This window comes from Malaya genurostris, chromosome 3 (assembly GCF_030247185.1).
Source record: "Malaya genurostris strain Urasoe2022 chromosome 3, Malgen_1.1, whole genome shotgun sequence".
Classification (NCBI taxonomy): domain Eukaryota; kingdom Metazoa; phylum Arthropoda; class Insecta; order Diptera; family Culicidae; genus Malaya; species Malaya genurostris.
In genome coordinates, this window is record NC_080572.1 from 234,377,000 (window position 1) to 234,401,055 (window position 24,056).

At 39.6% G+C, this 24,056-nt stretch overlaps 1 protein-coding gene across 1 annotated transcript; it reads left to right on the forward strand.

The window, feature by feature from the left end:
• The first annotated feature begins 262 nt into the window (after positions 1 to 262).
• On the forward strand, positions 263 to 24,056 carry LOC131434242 (nose resistant to fluoxetine protein 6-like). Its single transcript, XM_058600895.1, has 12 exons — positions 263 to 362; positions 446 to 582; positions 646 to 792; positions 8,796 to 9,096; positions 9,155 to 9,348; positions 9,412 to 9,753; positions 9,812 to 9,891; positions 9,950 to 10,063; positions 23,001 to 23,151; positions 23,224 to 23,407; positions 23,465 to 23,607; positions 23,735 to 24,056. The coding sequence occupies exons 1-12, from the start codon at positions 263 to 265 to the stop codon at positions 23,915 to 23,917; spliced, it is 2,076 nt and encodes a 691-aa protein (XP_058456878.1). The 3' UTR covers positions 23,918 to 24,056.

Consider the following 24,056-nt stretch of genomic DNA (forward strand, 5'->3'; position numbering starts at 1 on the left):
ACAATTACACTCAAATGTGTTCCTTTCCATTGTTTGGGCTTACAGAAATAGTAAAACTTTGCAATGTTTTTTTGTACTCACTGCCAGACAAAGCTGATACATATTACACCGATTCACCCCCGAAATGATCGATTCGGATGCGCACCTCATTCGCACTAAGTCTTCAGCTTGCTGTTGGATTGGTTTGAAGCGCGGTTAGGCCGGGCTCAATTACAATGCCAGCAGAATAATGTACACACTTTGCAGTATCTTTGAACGAGCCATGTCGAACGCAGTGTCGGTCGGTGGTTCCGTGATTTTGGTAGCACTCGGACTCTTACTGTGTATTGTTCCAGTTTCGGTTCTCGAGCGGGAAGATGCAGGTGAGAACAGCAGCAGGAGCATGGATTAAGTGTCAACAAGTGTTTGCTAATTATTCCAATTTGTTCGTTACTCTTCCATCCAGCTGTGGAGACGCTTTCACTACCGACTCTTTACCGGTACGATAATTATGAGGAGTGTCTGGGAAAAGAGAGCACATACTGCATGGTGCGAAGCCTGCTGAAACCCGATCCTTCCAGTGAACTATGGTTACACGTAAAGGTATTACGGCCCTAAAGCCCAAAGGTGTGCAATGCGGAAAAATACTCAAGTAGACCCGCTTAGAATTTCAGTGCCGATGTCCGTCACTTTCGGCGCAACCTGCTGGAGCGGGGCATTTGCATTGATGACTGCTTGGGGCGCCTGTCGGAGATCAGCAACAAAAAGCAGCGAGATAAGTTGTTCGTCGCACCGTTCGAGGTTGATTTTGCAGTAAGTATCACTACAGTATAGTACTTACGAAAATTGCAAAGTCCATTTCCGACAATTGATCCTTAATACGGCTGTCAGAAGATTGCCCATTTCCCCTATAACGAACTTTGGGTAAATATCGATTTACTTAGTACTGTTCATCCAACTGTTATTGTTTTTGTTGAATTAGTTTTAGCTCAACATATAATGATAATCCTACTTCAAACATGAAGCCCCGAGACTGTATGATTTGAATGGTTCAGAAAAGTGAAGAACATAATGATGTTAAAGGAAAAAATGCTTATTTGTCTAACCTTGAACATCTTGTTATGGATTTGAACTTACCGAGAGTATGTTTGATGATCAAATCACAACAAGTGGATTTCTGTCGGTAATTTCATGAGCTCAGCCTCGCACTTGAAGTCTTGGCAAATAACATTTTACTAACGACAGTCATTATAGTAGTGCATGACAATAAAGAGATTCCATCATCTAGATATGCTACGTATTTAGTAAAACTTATCTAACGTTATATCAACATCGTTCATTGTCATCATTTGGATATGAGCTTGCAAACATTTGAGCACTTCAGTATTCCTTTGGTTTAGTCTCTAGACATAATTGTTCTTTTAATTTTTTTAATAATTGCTTTTAATACTCTCGGGGTGTCTCAATTCGTTAACTCATACTGGGAAGAAATTATGCGCGTTTGGGATGCTGTCGCTTTCGCATTAAAGTATTAGATAAAAATCCTTCTTAATCCACCTAGTGGTATGCCTTTATCTAGCCATTGTGATAATTTCATTAAAACATTTGTGGAAGTGCATCCTAAGCATAGGCTTGTTTTGATCCGAGCTTAAGCTGGTTGAAATTTGTTTAGTCATTTATGATAAATGAAAAAATACGTTTTATCGGTTTTTGCCAATCGAACTTTAAACTCGATCTATAGTAGCTTTCAAACTAGCCTAAGCAAGTTAAAATCGGTTAAAGAATATCGAGAACTAAAAAATGAAGCGCGTTTTATCGATCACGTAAATTATACGGAACCAAAAATGACAGCCATTTGTTCTTCCCACTTGATCAATGACCTAATAATAGCTTTCACACGAGTTTGTTGAAATCGGATCTGCCGTCTCCGAGAAAATAGCAGCGGCACGAAAAAAACTGCATTTTGTCGATTGCTTAACTTGTACTATTATATCTCCGGAACCAGAAGTGACAACTATTTTAATTTCGAACTTGAATGAAATAATCAATCGTATCGTATTAAAACCTTTTTTAATCCACCTAGTGGGAGTCGGTGTTGAACAGTCGTTCGCACCGCACGCCTATAGCTCTTGGCTCCTGTAAATTTTGTCTGGCTACCTAGAGTTTCATTGATTCAAGGCTAGGCCTTAAAAAAGGCTAGTTATTCAAAGAACTATTCTTCGAACTAATCAGTCTTTATTAAGACTACCACAAAATCAGTCTCAAGTTATCAAGACTCTTCCAAACTAGGAGTCTAATCGAAGACTAATTTAGCCTAGTTAATTTAATTTCAAATTTCATTCATTTCAAAAATGCCTGCATCCAACCGGAAAGGCAACAAGCCTAAGGCTAAAAATAATTCAATACAGAAAAAATCACAATCCGTTATTCAACATTTTTCTAATAACATTCACGATCTTATAGAATCTGAACGTAAAAATAAAAGACAACGGACGGATTTCCCTTCCGTTGATCCTATGCCGTCTAACAATATTTACGAGATTCTTCCTGAATCCGATTGTAGCGACATAGAAGAAAATTCTTCAAAAAATCCCAAAATGGACGCTTGTTGTTCTGGGAAGAAACAACAATCTTTACCTCCAATGACGGTGATGATTTCCGACTTCAAAGCATTCCGTACTGAGCTTTTTACTGTCCTCCCGGAAGTAAAAGTCTCATTTCAAATCGGACGAAGAGGAGAATATCGAGTCTTGGTTGATGGGTTGGAAGATTATGAACGTCTTATCCGATATTTGTCCGAGAAACTTCATACATTTTATTCATATGATATAAAATCAGACAGATCCTTCAAGGCTGTCTTGAAAGGCTTATCAAATGATCAAAGTATTGATGAAATTAAAAATGAACTAAAAGAATTGCTTGGTTTTGCCCCTTCCCAAGTAATACTTATGAAAAAAAAGAGCGAATGGTACTTCTGAACCACGCTCTGGAATTTCCCATGAACTTTACCTAATACACTTCAATCGAAGTGATGTAAACAATTTGAAAACTTTAGAAAAAGTACGTTTCATTTCTCACATTAAAATTCATTGGGAACATTATAAACGGCATAATCGTATTGCAAACTTAACGCAATTCCGTCGTTGCCAAGGCTTCGGCCATGGAACCAAAAATTGTCATATGGATATACGGTGTTTGAATTGTGGTAAATCGCATTTGAAAGACGTTTGTCCAATGAATGAAACCACTGATCAATTTTCATGTTCAAATTGCGATGGAAATCATAAATCCAATTATTTGAAATGTCGTGTACCAATGCGTACCGATTTTGAATAATTTTGTATGACAGTTTGAAAGTTTTTTTGCTTACTGCCCTATAATTTAGGTAACGGAAGTCGGATCTGGATAAAATTGCACAGTATCTTATAGGACACTGAGAGCTTTAATTTGAATCATGATTTTTTGAAATTTTTTTAACCGTTTACAAAGAAATCGAAGTGAGTTCCGGTTTTCGAGATTTTTCCATATTACCGGTGCGTTTGGAAGCAGAAACCGGGCACTAGTAGTCCCAAAGTAGATTTATATATATCCACCATTTAACAAGGTCTGTCAACTAGATAAATTTACCAGTGAATTTTATAAAAATGTGCACCTCGTTTTGCCATCGCTTGTGACAAAATTCACATGAAATTGAAAATTTTTACTAATCGCACTGTAATTCCAGAACCGGAAGTCGGATCTGGATCAACTTTTCGGGGACATTTTGAACAATTTCAAAAACTTTCATTTGCATCTTAGTTTGTAAAAATCGGTTGAAAAATTTCCTAGTAAATTGAATGCGCATTTTCTCATAGATTTGCACATATTGCCTTGTAATTCCTGAACCGGAAGTCGGATCGGAAAAAAATCAAATAACGATATATGGGACCATAACACCTTTCGTTTTAATTTAAGTTTGTAAAAACCGGTCACGCCATCTCAGAGAAAAGTAAGTGACATTTTTTCATTTTTTTGGTGCATATCACCCTGTAATTCCGGAACCGGAAGTCAGATCGGGATAAGATTCAACAGCAATCTATGTGACGGTAAGACCTTTCATTTGAATCTGATTTGGTGAAAATCGGTTTAGCTATCTCTGAGGAAATCGAGTGACATTATTTGTAACATACCCACATACACACACACACGAAAATTTGCTCAGTTCGTCGAGCTGAGTCGAATGTTATATGACATTCGGCCTCGGTTCAAAAGTCGGTTTTCACAGTGATTGTAAGCCTTTTTATATGAGAAAGGCAAAAACCGTATAACTTTGAAAATTTCCCTAAAAAATCCGCATCACTTTAAAAATTCGCTTAAAAACCGCAAAACCATGGAAAATTTTTTTATAGATGTCTTAAAATTTAAAAAAAATTCATTGAAAAAAAAATGACAGGTGGGTAGTGTAAGAGACATAACTGGGTTGACGTGAAGATGAATAATGTTGGCTCACTGAAACTGTGTCATTATAGAGCATTGTTGTTGTTTAGGAAGGATCACGGTCATTTCGCCGAAAGGGAAAGCCATTTCGCCGATTCCTGCAATTGTCTTAACATTATAATTCGAATTGATTTAAAATAAACACAAATGAATGATAATACGTTAACGCCCGTTTTGTTGACCTACAATTGTACTTCTTGAATAAATATGGATTCTTGTACCCTTGAATAAAGATTGATTCATCAGTTCGTGCTCGCATCGCATCCGACGCAGTCCAAAATTTCTTACGGTCGCGACGACAGAAACAAAGACAATACAGTGCAGTGAACAATAGAGTGTACGAAATGGGCAAATACGATTTAACAAAGCCTGAAACTTGGCCTACAAGGCCAACGTGAAAAAGATGCAATTGCATTCGCTTCGGTTAATAACGGGGTGCACAGTATTGATCATGACAATGTTAAATATAAAATCCCTGTGTACATGGTAGACAAGGGCATAGAAGTACGCGTGCATGACTTTCCCCCGCAGACCAGCGATGGGTATGTTCGGGAAAACATGTCGCAGTACGGTGAAGTTCTTTCCATCGAAAGGGAAGTATGGCGGATTTTTTTCCCGGGTATCCGGAATGGCGTGCGAGTGGTACGTATGCAACTACGTAAAGCAATTCCATCTTACATCGTTTGTGGTCAAGGTGGAATACATCCGTGTAAAACGCTGATTACGTATGAAAATCAACTGGTTACATGTCAGTTTTGTGAACAACCTGCACACTACGGCAAACCTTGCACTGAAACTGCGAAAACAAACAAAACAAACAAAAACAAGGACAACCGCTCAACAACGGAAACTAGTGAATGCAGTGCTCCTGTTTCAAAAACACCTTCACCATCTAACCAACTATCAACTGCAATCAATGTACAAAGCGCATCTACGGCAACTGCAAATGAACCCAAGACGGCGATCAACAACGAAAACAAGGAAACGGAAACCGCTCACAACTCCAACGATATAGCAATGGATGATACGAGCAACGGACAAAATGACCTCCAATCTTCGTTAGAAGGAAATGAAAGCTCCTCTCCCCCTAGAAGAAGGATGACAACGAGATCCAACAATAAAAAAATAATTTTATGTAACAAAAACATGGGTAAATCGGCCACGTAACGCTATACGCAAATTGGCCTGAATAAAAATTGTTAAAAAAAAAGATTGATTCATGAACTTCAGAGCGGAGTTCCCAAGGAAACTTGTTGACTATTTGCCACTAAGCATCAAAGCAATTGTATAGGTGTATCTACCAAGCAAATCGATTTGATTCGTGTGCTGTCCGACCTCGCTACCGCTACCGTTCAGACCTAACTAAAGGAAAGAAAACTAGCTCTGAGTTGACCGGGCAATCGAGGCGGTTACAGGTTTGTATGCAAGAGGCCTATTCGGCGAAATGGCATTCGGCGAAATGACCCGCTCCTGTTAAGGAAGATTCCGAGCATTAAAGAAGTGATGAATGTTACATAATTAAAAAATATCGTACTGAAGATCAACTCAAGATCAAGGCGATAAATAGAATTTTGAAATTAAACTTCGTGCAAACTAAAAAAGCATTGAAAATAGCAGCCCGATCAGTAGGATCTGCCAACAATATGTTGCATTTTTTCTTGCTATTTTGTCTATAGTCTCACATATTTATGACATTGGTAAAAGCATGCATTTAATATAAAATAAGGCATGTTCACCCATGGCGTATTTTCCAATGGCGTATTTTTTGGCTCGCCAAAAAAAATCAAGCATTTTACTGCTATGCTTTCAAAATGTTTTATTCAAAAATCAAATCTATCATTTGATTGCAAGTCATGTTTATATTCGGAAAGAAATTTGTTCGAAGTCGTTTAAACTGCGACACCCGTACTAGTACACAGAAGATGTGTTCCACATCGATACTTTAATTTTTGCATGGAGTGTGAACGTTACCCGTCGTAATTGAATGTGTCAGTTTGTTTGACCAGAAGCTAACATATTTGGAGTACAAATTTATTCGGTCCGTTTTTTTTGGGTTCAAAAGTGCATTTGTTTCAAAATAAAAAGAATTCAAAGAATAATCAAAGTATCATCCATCGCTAGTTACTACTTTTTCCCACCTAAAAATGTCTTGTCTATTAATTTACAATTTCTGCGAAAGAAGTAAACCGATGACCTTGACAACTTGAACGTTTCTAAATATTTTTACCCGACTTTTGGCCGAACGTTGTTGTGCAGGAGAATAACGTTATCATGTCTTTGCTTGTATTCAGGCCATTCTTCTCGTAATGCACGACTCCTTTTGGTCCCACCATGAGCGTCGAACCATGAATATTTTGCTTTGGTGTTTATGGTGAGGTCGATGGCAGCAATTGAGCGGACATAGCGTAGTATTTTTTCTTCTTGGGGTTATCACAAAGTATCCAATATAATAAAAAATATATTTTATTTAGAAGTCACTGCAATATTCTGTACTGGGTCTCTGAAGTTACGCGGTTTTAGCAATTAGAAATACACAACCAAAAATTATGAAATGTATAGGGGACGCAAACCTACATATGACACAACTTATTAAACGCAGTTAGCGAAACGACTGCATTTTACAAGAATGATAGAAATATACGCCCATATTTCAATCAAATGTGTGAATTTGCATTTTTTTCTTCAACGATATAATATATTTTAGGCACACTGCTTAAGCTCTAAGATGCCAAGGGTATTTTTAATTAACAACTAACTCAAAACTAGAACAGTATCATAGATTGAATAATGCATGAGTCTTCTAGATAGCGTTGGTAAATATATGCTGGCCATCCTTCGGTCCGTGTGGTTCCGCGGGAAACACGCTCAGGTTACGAAGGCCTGGCGAGTGGCCCGCATGCTGGTCTTCGACTAGAGCGGTCTTTCATGGGCTGTGATGATGATGTTACGGAAGAGAATGAAATAAAAGTAAATGTTGTGGAAAACGGGGTGAGAAGGGGATGTGGCAACAAAATGTCTGAAAACGACAGAGATTTAATTAGTTGCCATCGAGATGGTGAAGAGACGGAGGAAGGGGGAACGAAAAAGTTAGTGATAAAGAAAGATCTTTTTAGTCCCAATGAAGATGGTGGACTAGTTGTAAATTAGCAGGTTTTAGCACTTAAAAGTATGTCAGAATGAATTAAATATAAGCTAATTTTTCTATAAAATTGAATTATTTTGACGCTCATATATGTCGGTCTCAGAAAACGTAAATTTACACGATTTTTTCTTGGTGTGCACACTTAAAAAAATCCCTGTGATTTCACATCTTATTAGATGCACATAAATGGAGCGTCGCAGTTCATGCAATTTTACGTGGAAGAACATTTAATATTGTGTATAAAACTCCATGACATAAATTGGTTGAAATAAAAAAAAGAATACTGATAGCAGCCGCCGCGACTTTAACCGAGAATCATTGGATCGCAAGTACGTCTGTTAATCGACTGAGCCACAGAAGCATACATCTGCTTGGTTGGTAAAGGGTGCATTCAAATTCATACAGTCGCACCTGATAGCAGAATGCAAGTTACAGTCGAAACCAGTAAAATTCAAGCTAATCTAATATTAAGTCATTATAAATGAAATTTTCCGTCATTTGACAAATTAGGTCTTTATGAATTACATCGTATGAGGAATTAAGTCACCTGTATTATTCAACATTTTTTGGTGTGTGTAATTCATTTGAGCTTGAATATTGATCAAATACTAGCTTTCAAACGAGCCCGGGTATATCGAAATCGGTTGAGTAACTTTTGAGAAAACAGTGCGGTTGGTTGGATGCATCTCTCATAAGATTTTCTGTTCGAAACTTAAATTGTCTGACATACGCCATTCAAAATTATTCAATAGTAGCTTTCAAACAAGCCTAAGATTGTCTTGAATGCAAAATTTACTGGTTCCAAAAAGCGTAGAAAGAAGCACATATCTATATTTTCTGATCTCGTCGACACTAGGGGTGTCCAAAAATCCAATCAGACGTTGGGCTGCTTAGTAATTCTATATCCGTTCCTTTAGAGAATAGCATAATCTTTTCCAAAGACACCTAATCTTTAAAATATCACTTGCATATGCAGAACTCGGGTTGCCTTCTAAGTTCTGTTTTTTTCTTCAAATCCAGGGTAGTTCACTTGTCAGGGCGATTTTCTCGGAGTGAAGAAGGTTACCAGTTGGAGTTCTGTTTATTAGATATAAAAATAAAACAACACAAAGTCGAATCTTCCTAGCACAAACTAACATTGTTCACCGATCGTTGTTTAAAATCTGTGTTTCATACCTACATACATCAAATGTCCTAGTTTCGTTTCAGTGAGAAGTATTTCCCGGGAGTACAAAAGTACCAAGACCAGTACGGAATGGTGGTGAATGAATGCATCAACCAAGAGCTTCTCTCCTCCGTCGATCTCTTAGCATATTCAGAAATTGAATATTGCCAGGAATCCAAAGATTATTCTGAACCGTTAGATTTATCGGACATTGTGTGTGTGGTTATTATAGGTACAATTTGTTGTTTAGTAGTATTTAGTAGTCTGTTTGACTGCTACTTGCGCACGAAATCAAACAAAGAAAATTATTTCGAAATTGCTCCTGAACAAATTGGTGAGTTTGTAGTCGACACTATCACAAATGGGAGTAATCATCAATTCCCTCTTTCCAGAATATCAATTTGCAACCACATGTTCCATTCCACGTAATCTGAAATTGATAACCAATCCACCGAGATCCGTTTTGGGCGAGGATTTCCTGTTCCTCGAGGGTATTCGTGTCATCACAATGGCGATGATAGTCCATCTGCATACCACAGTTATGCTAATGAATGCCCCCGTGGAGCACCCGGAACGATTTGAAGAGGTATGTATAGTGATTTATGAAATTGTAATAAGATAAATTCAGATTCTCAAATCCTCTGCCTAGACTTTATACAATCCAGCGATGGCCGTGCTTTCTCATCTGACACCAAATTTGGTCCAGTCGTTTTTCACCATCGGAGGCATTCTGTTGACCGTGAATCTGCTGGATTCGGTAGGAAAAGAATCCGACTTTCGATGGAAGCTCATGTGGAATAAAGTCACGAATCGCTTGAAGCGCATTCTCCCACTTTATTTGTTTTTCATTCTCATGACGGCTAGTGTCTATCGTCATCTGAAGTTGGGTCCACTGTACGACAGAATCATCGGTGTTGAAGCTAAGAACTGCCGAATGCATTGGTGGATTAATTTACTCTTCCTGAATAATTATGTGCATGCAGATGGAACGGTAAGCGTATCCGGATTCAACGGAATTTATTTTCACTTACTATTATTGTTCTATTTAGTGCATTGGACCCAGCTGGTATCTGAGTGCAGATTTTCAGTTTTTCCTTTTCGGTTTACTGGCGTTATTCTCGATGAAACGGTAATTTATAATAATTGATTTCGAGAACATTCATTGATGGGTCGTTAATTGATTGTAGCTATCCGAATTCCACTAAATACTGGATCAGTTTCATGATTCTGCTGAATTTCCTAGGCCCCGCAATAACGATGTGGATTTCGAAGCTACCTCCGTTGATGGCAACGGGAACTAGGTAAGTAAAAGTTAAAATTGACTGCTTTGGCTATCCCCAGTTTCCGTGCTTCGTTATTTTCATTTAACCAATCATATTTTAGTCGTAACAGTCTGTCATTCTCCTTATAAAAAGTTCTACATTAGGTATGTTATTCTGTGGAATACGTGCACAAAACTGTGTATTTTGGAAAGGTGTTTTTCTGAATGTTTTTATATAGGACTGGGACAGAAATAACTAACAGTTACCCGTTTGTAATTTAGATTTGAAAATTTCCCCACTTGCGTAATTTAATATCAGAATAATTATACAATGCTTCACTCGAAACATAATTAATATTAAACTAAAATATTATAAAAAATAGTAAATTGTCTACTCTAAAAATTTTGTCGTCTTTGACAGGTATATACTTGTAAATGCTATTAGTGATCAAACAAATAATTCTTCAGTTTTTGCAATGACTGAGCGGAAATATATATTGGAGAAGCCAAGTGAAAGAAAAACTAACAGAAAAGATGAATTTTTGGAAAAAGATACGCTCAGAGACAGGACTCGAACCTGCGTTCCTATGCATTCCGTGCATACGCGCCACCATTTCGCCACTCTGATCTTGCTTTAGCCACTCTAAAACTCGAAACAGACATAGTAGCAACGTACATCGAACATGGTCCACATCCTGGCCGTCACCCGACCGATACCTTACATCCAAACATCTTCTCTGTCCATCAAACACTAGTCCTCTCGCTTTATACCTCTTTCTCCGATCAAGCAATAATTCTTGTCACTAGAGAATATTTCAGTCTGTTACATTAGCGCGTGGTCACGATTACTCGGAATGATGTGATATTTTTTTTAACATAGAGAGCAGTAGTGTCCTTGATGCAATGCGAGAAACAATTAGCTGAGTATTGTTTACAATAAGATTTCAGCAGGACCCGAAAGGTCCCAAAATGACACCAGCTGCTGCAGCGAAATACATAATAAAAAGTCGAAACAGTTTGTGAGTAAGTGGGTGAATCGTTTCAAAGAGATGAAAAATGCCGACGATCTTCAAAATCGCGGCTCTGTCGGTGTATCTGTTTCAGAAGAATCCGACTTTAACTTTACGCGAAGGTGCTTCAAAATTGACCAAAAAAGGCTTAAATATATCGAACTGTTCGCAGACGTTTGATCGCAAATAATTTGAAATTTCGAAGTAATTCACAATTCACAAATTTGGAGGTCGTTTCCAGAAGAATATGCGCAAAATCTCGCTCAAAGTATGCCTCGAAGGCCATTAATAACGCTGAAGAGGATTGGATTTGCTATTAATATAATTGCATGCAAGTTTTTGATCTAATAAAACAAAATTCAAAAGTTTTTTTTTGTTGAGTATTTTCATTTTCTCACAACAGTGCCCACGCTCTTATGTAACAGACTGTAGCTTTTAAATCTGTAATAATTTATTTCTCTATAAGCTCTAGAGCTTGATATAAAAATGCTGTAAACTTCAGTACAGCAGACAGCGAAAGGGGTTAAAACAACTGTCCAACTCTTGGCAGTGATGCCAGGTAAAATTTTCAAGTCTGGATACTAGAAATCCTCCAATGCAAGTGTAAAATTTTATAAGTATGACGAAAATAACAAACAAGAAGCCCAACGCAATTTTAAAAATAAATTTGACAATTGTATATAGAAGTTATAAAAACGTTTAAAAATTCTGCAAATTTGCAGAGTCTGGCCAATTTACATGCAAATCTGCAACCTGGCACCTGTGATTCTGACGGTTATTATTTCGCTATTCTGCGGTGATTCCGTCGCAATCTAAGCCCCGGCAATTCCGTCGCAATCTATGCTCTCAGTTTGCTAACCAAAACTTTAAGACAGGATATAAAGAAGCAATCACATTTTTTGCAACAAAGTTTCATAGGCCAGCATAGAGTTTGGGAACGACTGCTTAAGGAGTGTATCGAAAATAACTAAAAATTGATCCTTTATTGTACGAGGTTAAACTTGAGCATAAAGAAAACAGGATGAAATTTAAACACAATAGAAGTAGGTTTAGAATTTTCCCTACACAAAAATCTCAGAATTGCGGAAGCAAATAATGTCCTCATGGTAATGACCAAATCATATATATAATAGGTCTGAAAAGACACCACTTGTGGCTGAACACCCAATTTAAATATTAATAATTTAATTTTAACTTATATTCCAATAAATAGTTATTTAAAAAAAAAGGATGAAATTTAAGTTATTCTTTCACGAGTTTTCGAACTTTTGATCGAACGCTCTTCATCAAGTTCCGGACAAGCATCGCATTTTCTGGACGCTTGAGCCCAAATTGTTTTGAACTCCTGCATGTTCCCAGCTGCCTAACCAATCTTCTTGAAGACCCTCTTCACGATTGCCCAGTAACATTCGATGGGTCGAAGCTGAGGGCAACCGGGTTTTCTGCCTCTTCCTGGTAGCTCATCCTAAGAATAATGTTCCCCAAACTTATTAATTATGTTTTTAACACTGGCATGATGAATTCCAAACCGCTTCGCCAATTTTCGCATAGTAATACCCTTCCCACTTAGTCATGTGTCCAGAACTTTAATTTCCACTTCCTTTTCAATACGCGACATTTTGAAAACGCAGAATTTCAACCACACAAACAAGTAAAGAATCGAAAGCTGACAGCTAAACGCACAGCATGCTGCGATCTGAGCATAAAAAACCATTACAAATACATGCGTACAACACAAATGTATGTGGATAGCTTATTTTCGATATACTCCTTAGTCCAATTTAAAGTTAGCCTGTCGTTGGGCGAGATATGTAGAATGTGTAAACCTCCGGTGTTTTGTGTTGCATTTAAATTTCAGCAGCTCAAAAGTTTTTGCCATAATAAATTGATCGCATTTCGATTGCAGGCTGACTTTATTTAAATTGGAGCACGAATCAGTTCAGTACGCTATTTCCCAATGTATTCGACCTCAAGCATCAAGCCTACTGTTCGAGTTTGATATTTCCTTCTCGATTGTGGAAATGACATTTTAGCAAGAGTAGTGACCCGTCAAAGTATTTCTTGTGCATCGTGAAAATTCATACTACCCGCTCGCAAAGTTGTTGGAATTGATGAATGTAACCAAATTAACTGTTACCAATGTAATAAAAGTATTCGGAGATCGTTTGTCGACAGTCTGTCCAGTCCAGATCGGAAGGAAATTCGAATCTGGATGTCGCAAAATCGTTACAAAGAGTGGCCCTTTTTACAACCGGAACCCCAGCTTATCTAACGTAAGGAATGTGTTCTATACAACCGTGCAACGAACTAAAAATCAAGCAGGTCGGTCGACGTTTCAAGAGCGAATGAATCCACCTGTTTCTCTGTCTCAGCGACAGTGAACAAGTTCGAATGAATAGGCATGAATATCAGCTCGATGACAGAAAGTTATTCCGACCGGTACAATAAACAAAAGGTGACGGTGTCCATTTGAAATCACAGTTATCACCAGCAAGTGTGAATGAATAATATTCGAATTTGTGGTATGCATTGAGATGTATTCCAAAGTATTAGAAATGAAGATTGGAAGAGAAAGCAATACATTTAAGTACATTCTGTGATTGACCGTGTTTACCGTTCATTTATTATCTTGAACCAACTGAATATTCATCAGGAGCTCATTTGATAGGCGCTCTCTTTCGGTCAATTGAAAGAGATGTTTGTTATTTCAAGGGAGACACTGACGTCGGTTTAACTGAGTTTCAATTGACGGTGTTGCCCATTTAGTATATCAGTAAGCGGTATATGTATTGAGTATGAAGTATAGTACAGTCAACTGATCGGCTGTGTATAGTCGATTTCAATTGAATGAAAGTAAATGAAATTTTACGGCCCTGATTCTAATAGCTCGCAAATAATTATCTCGAAGGACGATCAATCTCTAACAATGACTTGAAAGTGACATTCTAATCATAAACCAAAATTTCTGCTTCCATATTTCAAGCAGTACAAGTGTTCTAAGACATGTACTCGTCCAAGACGCCATAGCTCCGCAAAATAGAAATATATTGGGAAATTGTCAAGTGCAAATTCAAGAAGAAACAACAGTCTGTTGTCAGTGAGATGCAGTTCAAGACAAACTGGTGTTTGCTAAAAAAAGGTGGGTTGGTAATGTTACAAACATAACTAGAGAACGTGAATACAAATAAAACTGCCATACTTCTATCACACTTCCGAATGTAGATAATCATTTTATTTGATTGTGTGAATTTTGCTAGTTTCATTGATTCGCTTCCAGAATTGTAACGGTGCATCTATTCTAAACATTTTTCCAATGTTTACAACTGTTGAGTCTTTGCCATCATTTATTTATGAACACTTGAACTAAAATTCTTAGTCAGAACTGAATTCTAGAGCTGAATTCAAGAACTAAATTCAGAAATCTGGGACGGTTTATAATTCAGTTGCAAAATTCATGTTCGTAATCCACATCAAGAAATCTGGTTATCTGGTTGTCCTAGAAATTAATTCTAAACTGGAATTCCGAAAATTACGAAAGGGACTGAATTCAGTTCTAAAATCCAAACCAGGATCCATGTTCCGAGTTTAGTTAGAGCATGCAGGTTCTGAATTCTGGAAATAAATACTGAAACTAGATTTAGGAATTAATTTCGGAAACTGAATTTAAGGAATAAATTCTGGTTCAGAAGACAGTTTTAAATTCAGGCTCGGAATTCAGATCTTATATTTAGTTTCAGAATCCAGATCTAAAATTTATTTTCTGAATTTTGTTCCTAAAAGTTAATGTTGAAATCATAAATTAGGATTGCGAATAAAATCCCGAACATAAATTGAATAACTAAATTCAATCTAGTCAAGAGACCAGTTCCAAAAATAGGACTCAATTCCAGAGTAATAGTTTTCAATTCTGAGTCTGTAGTCTAGTCTAGGATTAACTTAATTAACTCGAGATATTCACGATTAAATTCTACTCATTTTTGTACCAGGCGAATTTTGAAAAGGTGCCCCGTAGTCAGAGCTAATAAAAGTCATTTTCATTGACTTAAAATAGACGAAGTAGGCTTGTCGTCTCGAAGGGGTTGAATCGATGCGAATGACAGTTTCGCTATCTTTGCGGCATTTTTTCGCTATCATATTGCATCGCAATTACAGTGAAAATTACAATACCATAAAAAGTGGGAAGTGCAATGGGCTAGTTTGGCTGACTGTATCTCTGCTATTTAAATTTAAACAGTTTTATCAACATTACAAACATAAACTCAAATGGAAATGAATACATACTTACTCTTACTCTTTCAGTCGTAGACCACGCGGGTCTCTGCTGTATACAGGAGGCGTCTCCATTCAACTCGGTTCATGGCTGTTCGCCGCCAGCCTCGGTAGCTGCGAAGGGTCCGCAGGTCGTCTTCAATTTGATCGATACATCTTGTCCTCTGCGCGCCTCTTCTTCTTATACCGGTCGGATCATTCTCGAGAATCATTTTAACCGGGTTGTTCACCGACATTCTCACAACATGCCCGGCCCACCGTAACCGCCCGACGTTGGCCGTTTGGACGAGGGATGGTCCTCCCAGCAACTGGTGCAGTTCATGGTTCATTCGCCTTCTCCACGTACCGTCTTCCATCCGTACTCCGCCAAAGATGGTTCGCAACACCTTCCGTTCAAAAACACCTAGTGCGCGTTGATCCTCCGCAAGCATTGTCCAGGACTCGTGCCCGCAGAGGATAATCGGTCTAATCAGCGTTTTGTAGATAGTTAACTTCGTACGACGGCGAATTTTGCTCGATCAAAGCGTCCTGCGCAGTCCAAAGACGAATTCCTGACAATATGCGTCTCTGAATTTCTCTGCTGGTGTCATTATCGTCAGTCACCAGTGAGCCCAAGTACACGAACTCGTCGACCATTTCGATTTCATCACCACCAATCAGAACTCGTAATGGGTGGCTGACGTTATCTTTTCTCGAGCCCCTGCCTTTCATGTACTTTGTCTTTGACACATTGATGTCTAGTCCGATCCGCTTGGCCTCAGCTTTTAGTCCGATGTACGTATCTTCCATCTTCTCAAAGTTGCGTGCTATAATATCAATATCATTAGCGAAACCAAGTAGCTGGACGGACTTTCTGAAAATCGTGCCACTCGTGTCTATCCTCGCTCTTCTTATCACACCCTCCAAAGCAATGTTGAATAGCAGACACGAAAGGCCATCACCTTGCCGTAGCCCTCTGCGAGTTTCGAAGGGACTCGAGTTTATCCCCGATACTCGAACAACGCACATCACTCGATCCATCGTAGCCTTGACCAATCGTATCAGTTTGTCCGGGAATCCTTAGTCGTGCATGATTTTCCATAGCTGTTCTCGATCGATTGTGTCGTAGGCTGATTTGAAATCGATGAATAAGTGATGTGTGGGCACATTGTATTCGCGGCACTTTTGCAACACCTGGCGGATGGCGAACACTTGGTCCGTGGTAGCGCGTTCGCCCATAAATCCTGCCTGATATTGTCCCACGAATTCGTTTGCAATCAGTGAAAGTTGACGGCATAAGATTTGGGAGAGTACCTTGTAGGCGGCGTTCAGCAGAGTTATCGCGCGGTAATTGCAGCAATCCAGCTTATTGCCCTTTTTGTAGATGGGACACACGATTCCTTCCATCCATTCCTCCGGTAAAATCTCGTGCTCCCAGATCCTGGTAACGACCTAGTGCAGTGCTTTCACTAGTGCATTACCACCGTGTTTTAGTAGCGCGCTTGGTAGTTGGTCAACGCAAGCGGCCTTATTATTTTTCAACCGGCTTACCACCTCCTTCACTTCTTGGAGGTCTGGGACCGGCAGTCTATCGTCCTCCGCACGCGTTCCCAAGTTCGTTACCACGCCGCCACTTTCGTATTCTGCCACACCGCCATTGAGGTGCTCGTCGAAATTTTCTACCTAGGCATTCATGTCACCGATGACAAGTTTTACGTCTCTGCGTGAGCAGCCGTCATAGGCTTGTTCCAGCTGCACGTAGAACGCTTCTTTCTCGTCATCGGGTCTCCCTTCATGTGGGGAGTGCACGTTGATGATGCTGTAATTGAAAAAACGGCCTTTAATTCTCAACTTACACATCCTAGCGTTGATCGGCTGTCACCCAATCACTCGCTGACGCATCTTGCCCAGCACTATAAAGCCAGTTCCCAGCTCGTTCGTTGTGCCACAGCTTTGATAGGAGGTAGCCGCTCGATGTCTGCTTTTCCACACTTTCTGTCCAGTCCAACAAAGCTCCTGTAGCGCTACGACGTCGAAGTTGCGAGGATTTAGTTCGTCGTATATTATCCTGTCGCAGCCTGCGAAACCTAGCGACTTGCAGTTCCATGTTCCAAGTTTCCAATCGTAGTCCTTATTTCGTCGCGTGGGTCTATGCCGATTGTTCCGGGTCGTATTCTCTCCTGTATTATTCGCAATAGATGTTTTACGGGCGGCTTTTTAGGCCTACGCCAACCCCCTGTCTCACCGCAGGATCATCGTGCTCGCTCTGTTTAACGTCCCAACTAGCACTAGGACGATCCCGTTGGTTGGGTTGCCACCTTGGATTTAGCTGGACGGGATGCAGCATTTCATACTCAGCCGCTGGATACCAGAACAGACGCTGTTTGAAGCCGCTCCTAACATGGAGTACAGACGCTCCGACATACTCTAAAGAGGACCCCCTTCCCTGTCAGCATACGACTAAGGTCCCACCGGGGTTGGTTACCCGATCTTTCCTATGGTTGCTCGTACCCCAGCCGGCACCGCGGGGAGGTAGGGATAGGAGTTACTGGACAAGAGGCTAAGAGCCACACTGGGGCCTGAATTACGCATTGTCCAGTCGTTTACCGTCCAATGAATACAAAAAACAATGTTTTCTCAAAGTTACTTTCAACCGAAGTCTTTTGAGAAGCCTCGGCTGCTCGGCCATCCATGGAAGTTGACCATAAATGTTAACTTCCCTCTCTGAGCAGCCTAGATAGCCGTGTAGTGTCGGTAGCGGTTTCCCAACTGGCTAAGAATAACGCTACGGTCCACCTGTACCGGTGGTATACCAAACAGGTAAGCCGTGTGGTATCCGGCGGAATTATTTTTTACCAAGAATTGATCCACTGGTTTCCTGTTCCATGTCGTAAAAGGCCACAAAATAGGAACTCCTAAGTCAAGGTGTATTTCCGTGCCGATGGCTGAATGGCTGCAGGAGGTTAAACATTGCAGTCGTGAACGGAATATCTTGGGTTTTTCCTCACGGTGGTGTACTATCCCCACTTTTATGGAACCTAGTCGCTGATGGTTTGTTAAGGAAACTTAATAACCTTGGATTTCCGACTTATGGTTTTGCCGACGATTATCATATATTGATGACCGGTATAAGCATTAACACTCTCTTTGATTTAATGCAGCAAGCCCTGCGATCTGTTGAACAATGGTGTTGTCAGGTTGGATTATCTGTAAATCCGGGCAAAACATCAATGGTGCTTTTCACTCATCGTAGGATAATTACAGGAGCTCGTCCGTTGCAGTTCTTTGGTTCAGAGGTCACTGTGGTCGATCAAGTTAAATACGTCGGGGTTATTCTTGACTCAAAACTGAATTGGTCTGCTCACATTGACTTCAGGATTAAGAGAGCTTGTATGGCTTTCGGCCAATGCAGACGAGCTTTTGGAAAATCATGGGGACTCAAACCCAGATATATTCATTGGATCTACACAACTATTGTTAGACCAATTTTAGCATATGGATGTCTTGTATGGTGGCAGAAAGGAGAAGTCGCGACAGTTCAGTCAAAGCTAAATCATCTCCAAAGGATGGTCCTAATGGCGATGACAGGAGCATTCACGACAACTCCTAATGCTGCTCTAGAGGCGCTACTGTGTATTAAACCACTACATGTGTTCCTAAAACAAGAAGCATTATCTTGTGCATACCGTCTTAGGGTTACAGGGTTTTGGAACAGTAACCCATTAGATTATGCTACCAGCCACACTCGCTTGTGGTCTCAAATGGTTACGTGGGATGAGTATTTACTCGCTCCTAGTGACCTAACTCTCACATGCAGTTTTCCTTTTAAAACATTCAATGTGAGCTATCCTCTTCGTTAGGAATGGTTGTCTGGTTGTCTGGAACGACAACTTGATGAACACATAGTTTGTTTTACGGACGGTTCTCTGTTGAATGGTCGTGCTGGTGCTGGTGTCTACTGTCGTGAAATGAGGCTGGAGCAGTCTCATTCACTTGGTAGATACTGTACTGTGTTCCAAGCAGAAATCTACGCAATTCTGTGTGGAGTACAATCGGCACTTCAGCAGAGGATCTGTGGTAAACGTATTTATTTTTGTTCCGACAGTCAGGCAGCCTTAAAAGCACTCAGTTCGAATGACTCACGGTCGAATCTAGTGATCGCATGTCGAACTCAAATTGAAGACCTCAGCATTTCAAATGCTGTTTACTTCTTATGGGTACCCGGCCATTCTGGTATTACTGGAAATGAATGGGCTGATGAGCTGGCTAGAGCTGGTGCAACGAATGATTTCGTTGGTCCTGAACCAGCTTTACCACTTTCAACTAGTTGGATAAAGCACAAGATACGTTCTTGGGCTGCATCCAAACATGCCAGCTACTGGCGCAGCTTGCAAACTTGCGCTCAGACAAAAGCATTTCTACCAGATTTAAATCTGAAAATGTCAAAGTGTCTACTGCATTTCTCCAAGTATCATTGAAGTATTCTGGTCAGAGCTCTGACTGGACATTGCAAACTCAATTATCACATAGCTACTATTCAACGTGTTGAGTATTATTCGTGTAATTTGTGTAAATCCGATTATGGTACTTCATATCATCTGATATGTAACTGTCCCGCATTGACGCAGCTACGTATCCGGGTTTTTGGTTCTCCATACATGGTTGAGTCTGTGTATGCGGAGCTAAAATTGAAGGATATTCTCTCGTTTCTCACCCAATGTGGTAAGGAGCTATAGTCAGAAGGGTTCATCGTTCTTCCTGGAGTGAATGAATCCCTTCTGTATTCACCTTAAATAGGGTTTAGCAGATTGTTTGACATCCTTTGGGGGGTACCGAATTTACTTCTGCTCGTACATACTGCGAGTCGTTCTGCATTCTTCCGGGAGTGCAGAATGGTGTCGCTTTTGTAAGATCTCTAAATCCTCTCGGGGGTTGGAGGTTTTATTAACAGCAGACTGTTCGGGACCTCGTAGAGGTTCAGAATTTCCTTCTGCTTCCACTAAATGTGATCCTCAGCAGATTATTCAGCATCCCTTAGGGGTGCAGAATTTACTTCTGCTTTTATGTGTTTTTGTGTCGTAAATTTTTCCCATCCTCCTAGTCCAACCCTTACCATTTCCTTTCAATCCTTCCCTCTTATATATCGGGAAAATGATGCTAAACACAAATTGATGGCAAGGCACAAATCTCCAAATATCAAGGGGAACGTGCCATTTGAGCCAATTTGTTCTGATTCCTGATTCCTGGATTTAGCTGGACGGGATGCAGCATTTCATACTCAGCCGCTGGATACCAGAACAGACGCTGTTTGAAGCCGCTCCTAACATGGAGTACAGACGCTCCGACATACTCTAAAGAGGACCCCCTTCCCTGTCAGCATACGACTAAGGTCCCACCGGGGTTGGTTACCCGATCTTTCCTATGGTTGCTCGTACCCCAGCCGGCACCGCGGGGAGGTAGGGATAGGAGTTACTGGACAAGAGGCTAAGAGCCACACTGGGGCCTGAATTACGCATTGTCCAGTCGTTTACCGTCCAATGAATACAAAAAACAATGTTTTCTCAAAGTTACTTTCAACCGAAGTCTTTTGAGAAGACGCAGAAAGGTTTACGTTGACTAACCCAATCTCTGCCGTTTGTTAGTTAGTGTTTTTACTTTAATTCGTAAAGAGAGATGCTAGATCTGGCATAAAACAAATAGAATGAATATAATTACACATATCTCCTACCATCTCTTACCTTACTTATCAACAATTTCACTCAGTTCGCTTTCACATCTCATCCAAGTCAGTCGATGAAACAAAACCGCTTTCGTTCGGGACAGAAGAAACCAAGAACAGTATTGTGTAGTGAACAAAAGCTACCGCTGACACGAAAGAATACAATTGTTGTTGACTTCAGGCAGTGCAAAATTCGACCTTCGATACGAGAACTTGAAGGTTTGCTTAAGGAGCAAATGCATCTTGACATTAAACGTGTACATTCACTTCAATGCAATAAGACAATTAATGTTATTTACATCCAGTTTTATAAAGAGTTGGATGCAAATCAATTCGCAAACGACAATAATAATGTGCACTATGTGGAGCACGAAAACATTAAGTACAACATTCCAGTATATATGGAAGATAGTGCTATAGAAGTGCGTGTGCATGATCTTCCATCAAGCGTCACCGATTCTTATATTCGCAAAACTATGACCCAATACGGAGAGATTCTCTCTATCGAAAAAAAAAACTGGAAGAATTTTTTCCCCGGTATTCTAAATGGCGTACGTTTATTACGCATACACTTGAAGAGGCCTATACCTTCTTATGTGATTTTCGCTCAAGATACAAGAATTCCGGGAAATCACTTGTTACTACGGTAAGCCATGTGATAAACTGGACAAGTAGACAACTACACCAAAGGACAACGGTGCTTCCTTCACACCAACCCTAAGCAACCCCAGTACACCTGTGACAGTCACCAACAACAGTGAAGCATCCCATTCAATGAAACCATCCAACGTTTCCCCTATAGAACAAAGTACACCAGCTGCAGTTAACAGCTTACCATCCAACCAACCAGCAACTGCAAACAATGTACAACAAAGTGCATCTATAGCAACTAGCAACGAAATCAACAACAATACCACCGATGTGGCTAAGGATGACGAGACGAACCCCGAACGAAGTTTCCCTCAATCCTCGCAGGAGGGAAATGAAAGCTCCTCTCTCCATAGAAAAAGGGTGACAACGAGATCCAACTAAAAAATATGTATATAAAAAATCGGCTCTATCGGCCACGTAAAGCTTGTACGCAAATAGGCCTGAATAAAAATATCTTTTAAATAAAAAAAAACTATTTCACTCTTGAAATTTTAGCTGAAAGTAAATTTAATCGGTTGGTACACACACATTCTTGAATGCGTGCTTGGCTAAGTCAAAAAAACTCTAATATTGAGAAATTTCTGTAAAAATGCAAAATTTATTGAGATTTTTAGTAAATGTGATAGAATTTCCTGTTAAAAATTTTAATTGAAGCAATATTCAATCGATTGATGGTCAGCCAAAGGAAGCGTTCCCACTTATTTTTCAACAGACTTTAGTTGGAACTTTTTATAATAACTTTGAGTAAAATAATCGGTTTTCCATCATTTCAAATAGATTTTGTTCCGAATGAATTTATCTTTCTAATGGTGATAAAAATTTGTGAAATCAGCCCAAAAATGACTAATGAATAGTCGAAAACGATGTTCGATACCATTTCAAATTAATATTAATCTCTATGCTTAACTAATAAATCCAATTTTTCCTGGGTACACCTAAGAAAGGCAGTTCACAGTTAATCAGCTCTTTCAGCTTTCAACTTGACACAACTTTGTATACTATTAAATGTTTAATCTACTGCATGCTTGCCGTGTTACGCGTGCCAATTGTTATGAAATTGCTAGTTCTTTCGAATTAATTACGCTTAAAAAAATGCGGTAATAGCAAATAACACACTGACCTTGTACCATGAAAATGCTTTCTAGTGCTACTACCGGCACAAAGACAAGTTTCCAACGGGTTAGATAAGTGCAGAGTTGGATGTGTGAGAAACTGGTTTTCAACGCACGCTACCGAGCGACATGCTCCATCAACTCTGGTAGCTGTGTTTGGAATAATGATAACGACAATTATTTCAATGGGAGGGAAAACAGAACACATGTTTTGATTTATTATTGAAAACTTTCCAGGCCCGCTCTCCTATTTTTTACCGATGATGAATGGTTCTCCCGGTTGTACAAACCGATTCACACGAGTAGCGCTGGGTATTTCTACGGTATATTGGCCGGAATGGTTTATCATCACGCTAGAGTTTCTGGACAAGACCCTACCGGCCGGAAGGTGAGTGCATACTTCTCCCCACATCATGCAATTATATTTTCGGAGATTGTAAATTTGCTGTTTTGTTTTCAGGACTTCCGGACAGTGAAAGCAGTCGCCCTGCTCGTACTGATGGGTTGTTACGTTCCTTCCTATCTGATCTACGAAACCAACTGGGAAGCCCACGGTTGGATGCCTATTTACGGGTCCATTGCTAAAAATTGTTGGGGTTTCTTCTGGGCAGTATGGTTTATAGAACTTGCCCTTAGTAAAAAAAGTAAGATTTGAATTGGAACAATTATGAGTAGTCTGACGAGAACCCACCTACTTTCAGGTCTCATGAAAACGCTTCTGGGAAATAAATTCCTTTCTCCGCTTGGCAAGCTCACTTACAGTGTTTACCACAGTCACTATTTAATACTGATGGCAATTTCCAGTACCATACAAGCCCCACTCCAGAATAGTGTATTCACACCGGTAAGTCATGTGTAAAAGTGTTCAGAATACTTCCTATTTATTAAAGTTTATATTTTATCGAAGGGCGGGGGTGCATAGTGTTATGAATTAAATATACCTTTTTTTTTGCTCAATTTCATCAATGCAGATTTTATTCACGGTACTAGTTCTGCTGCTATCGTACGGACTTGGATTAATAATATTTCTGCTAGTGGAGCAACCTGCGGCCAATTTGCTATCCAGTAAGCAGAACTATATTGAACACTTCGCCAGCTGGTTGATAAACGGCGCAAGGAAATGCTGGAAAAGTATTAATAAAACATTGGCCTAGATGAGATCCGTCGTCGATGTTTGTTTTGTAAATGAGATTAAAATAGTACTTTAAATATTTACGGAAGTATACGATTCGATAGCAATTAGGTAAGAATATGAAACTGCCAAAATAAAGCAGTCATCGAATGGAAAATAAA

Coding starts and splice junctions, on each gene's coding strand:
- LOC131434242 (XM_058600895.1), top strand. CDS start 263: ATGTCGAACGCAGTGTCGGTCGGTGGTTCCGTGATTTTGGTAGCACTC. Junction 9,097..9,154: donor AATTGCTCCTGAACAAATTG/GTGAGTTTGTAG, acceptor CCCTCTTTCCAG/AATATCAATTTGCAACCACA. Junction 10,064..23,000: donor TTGATGGCAACGGGAACTAG/GTAAGTAAAAGT, acceptor AAAACTTTCCAG/GCCCGCTCTCCTATTTTTTA.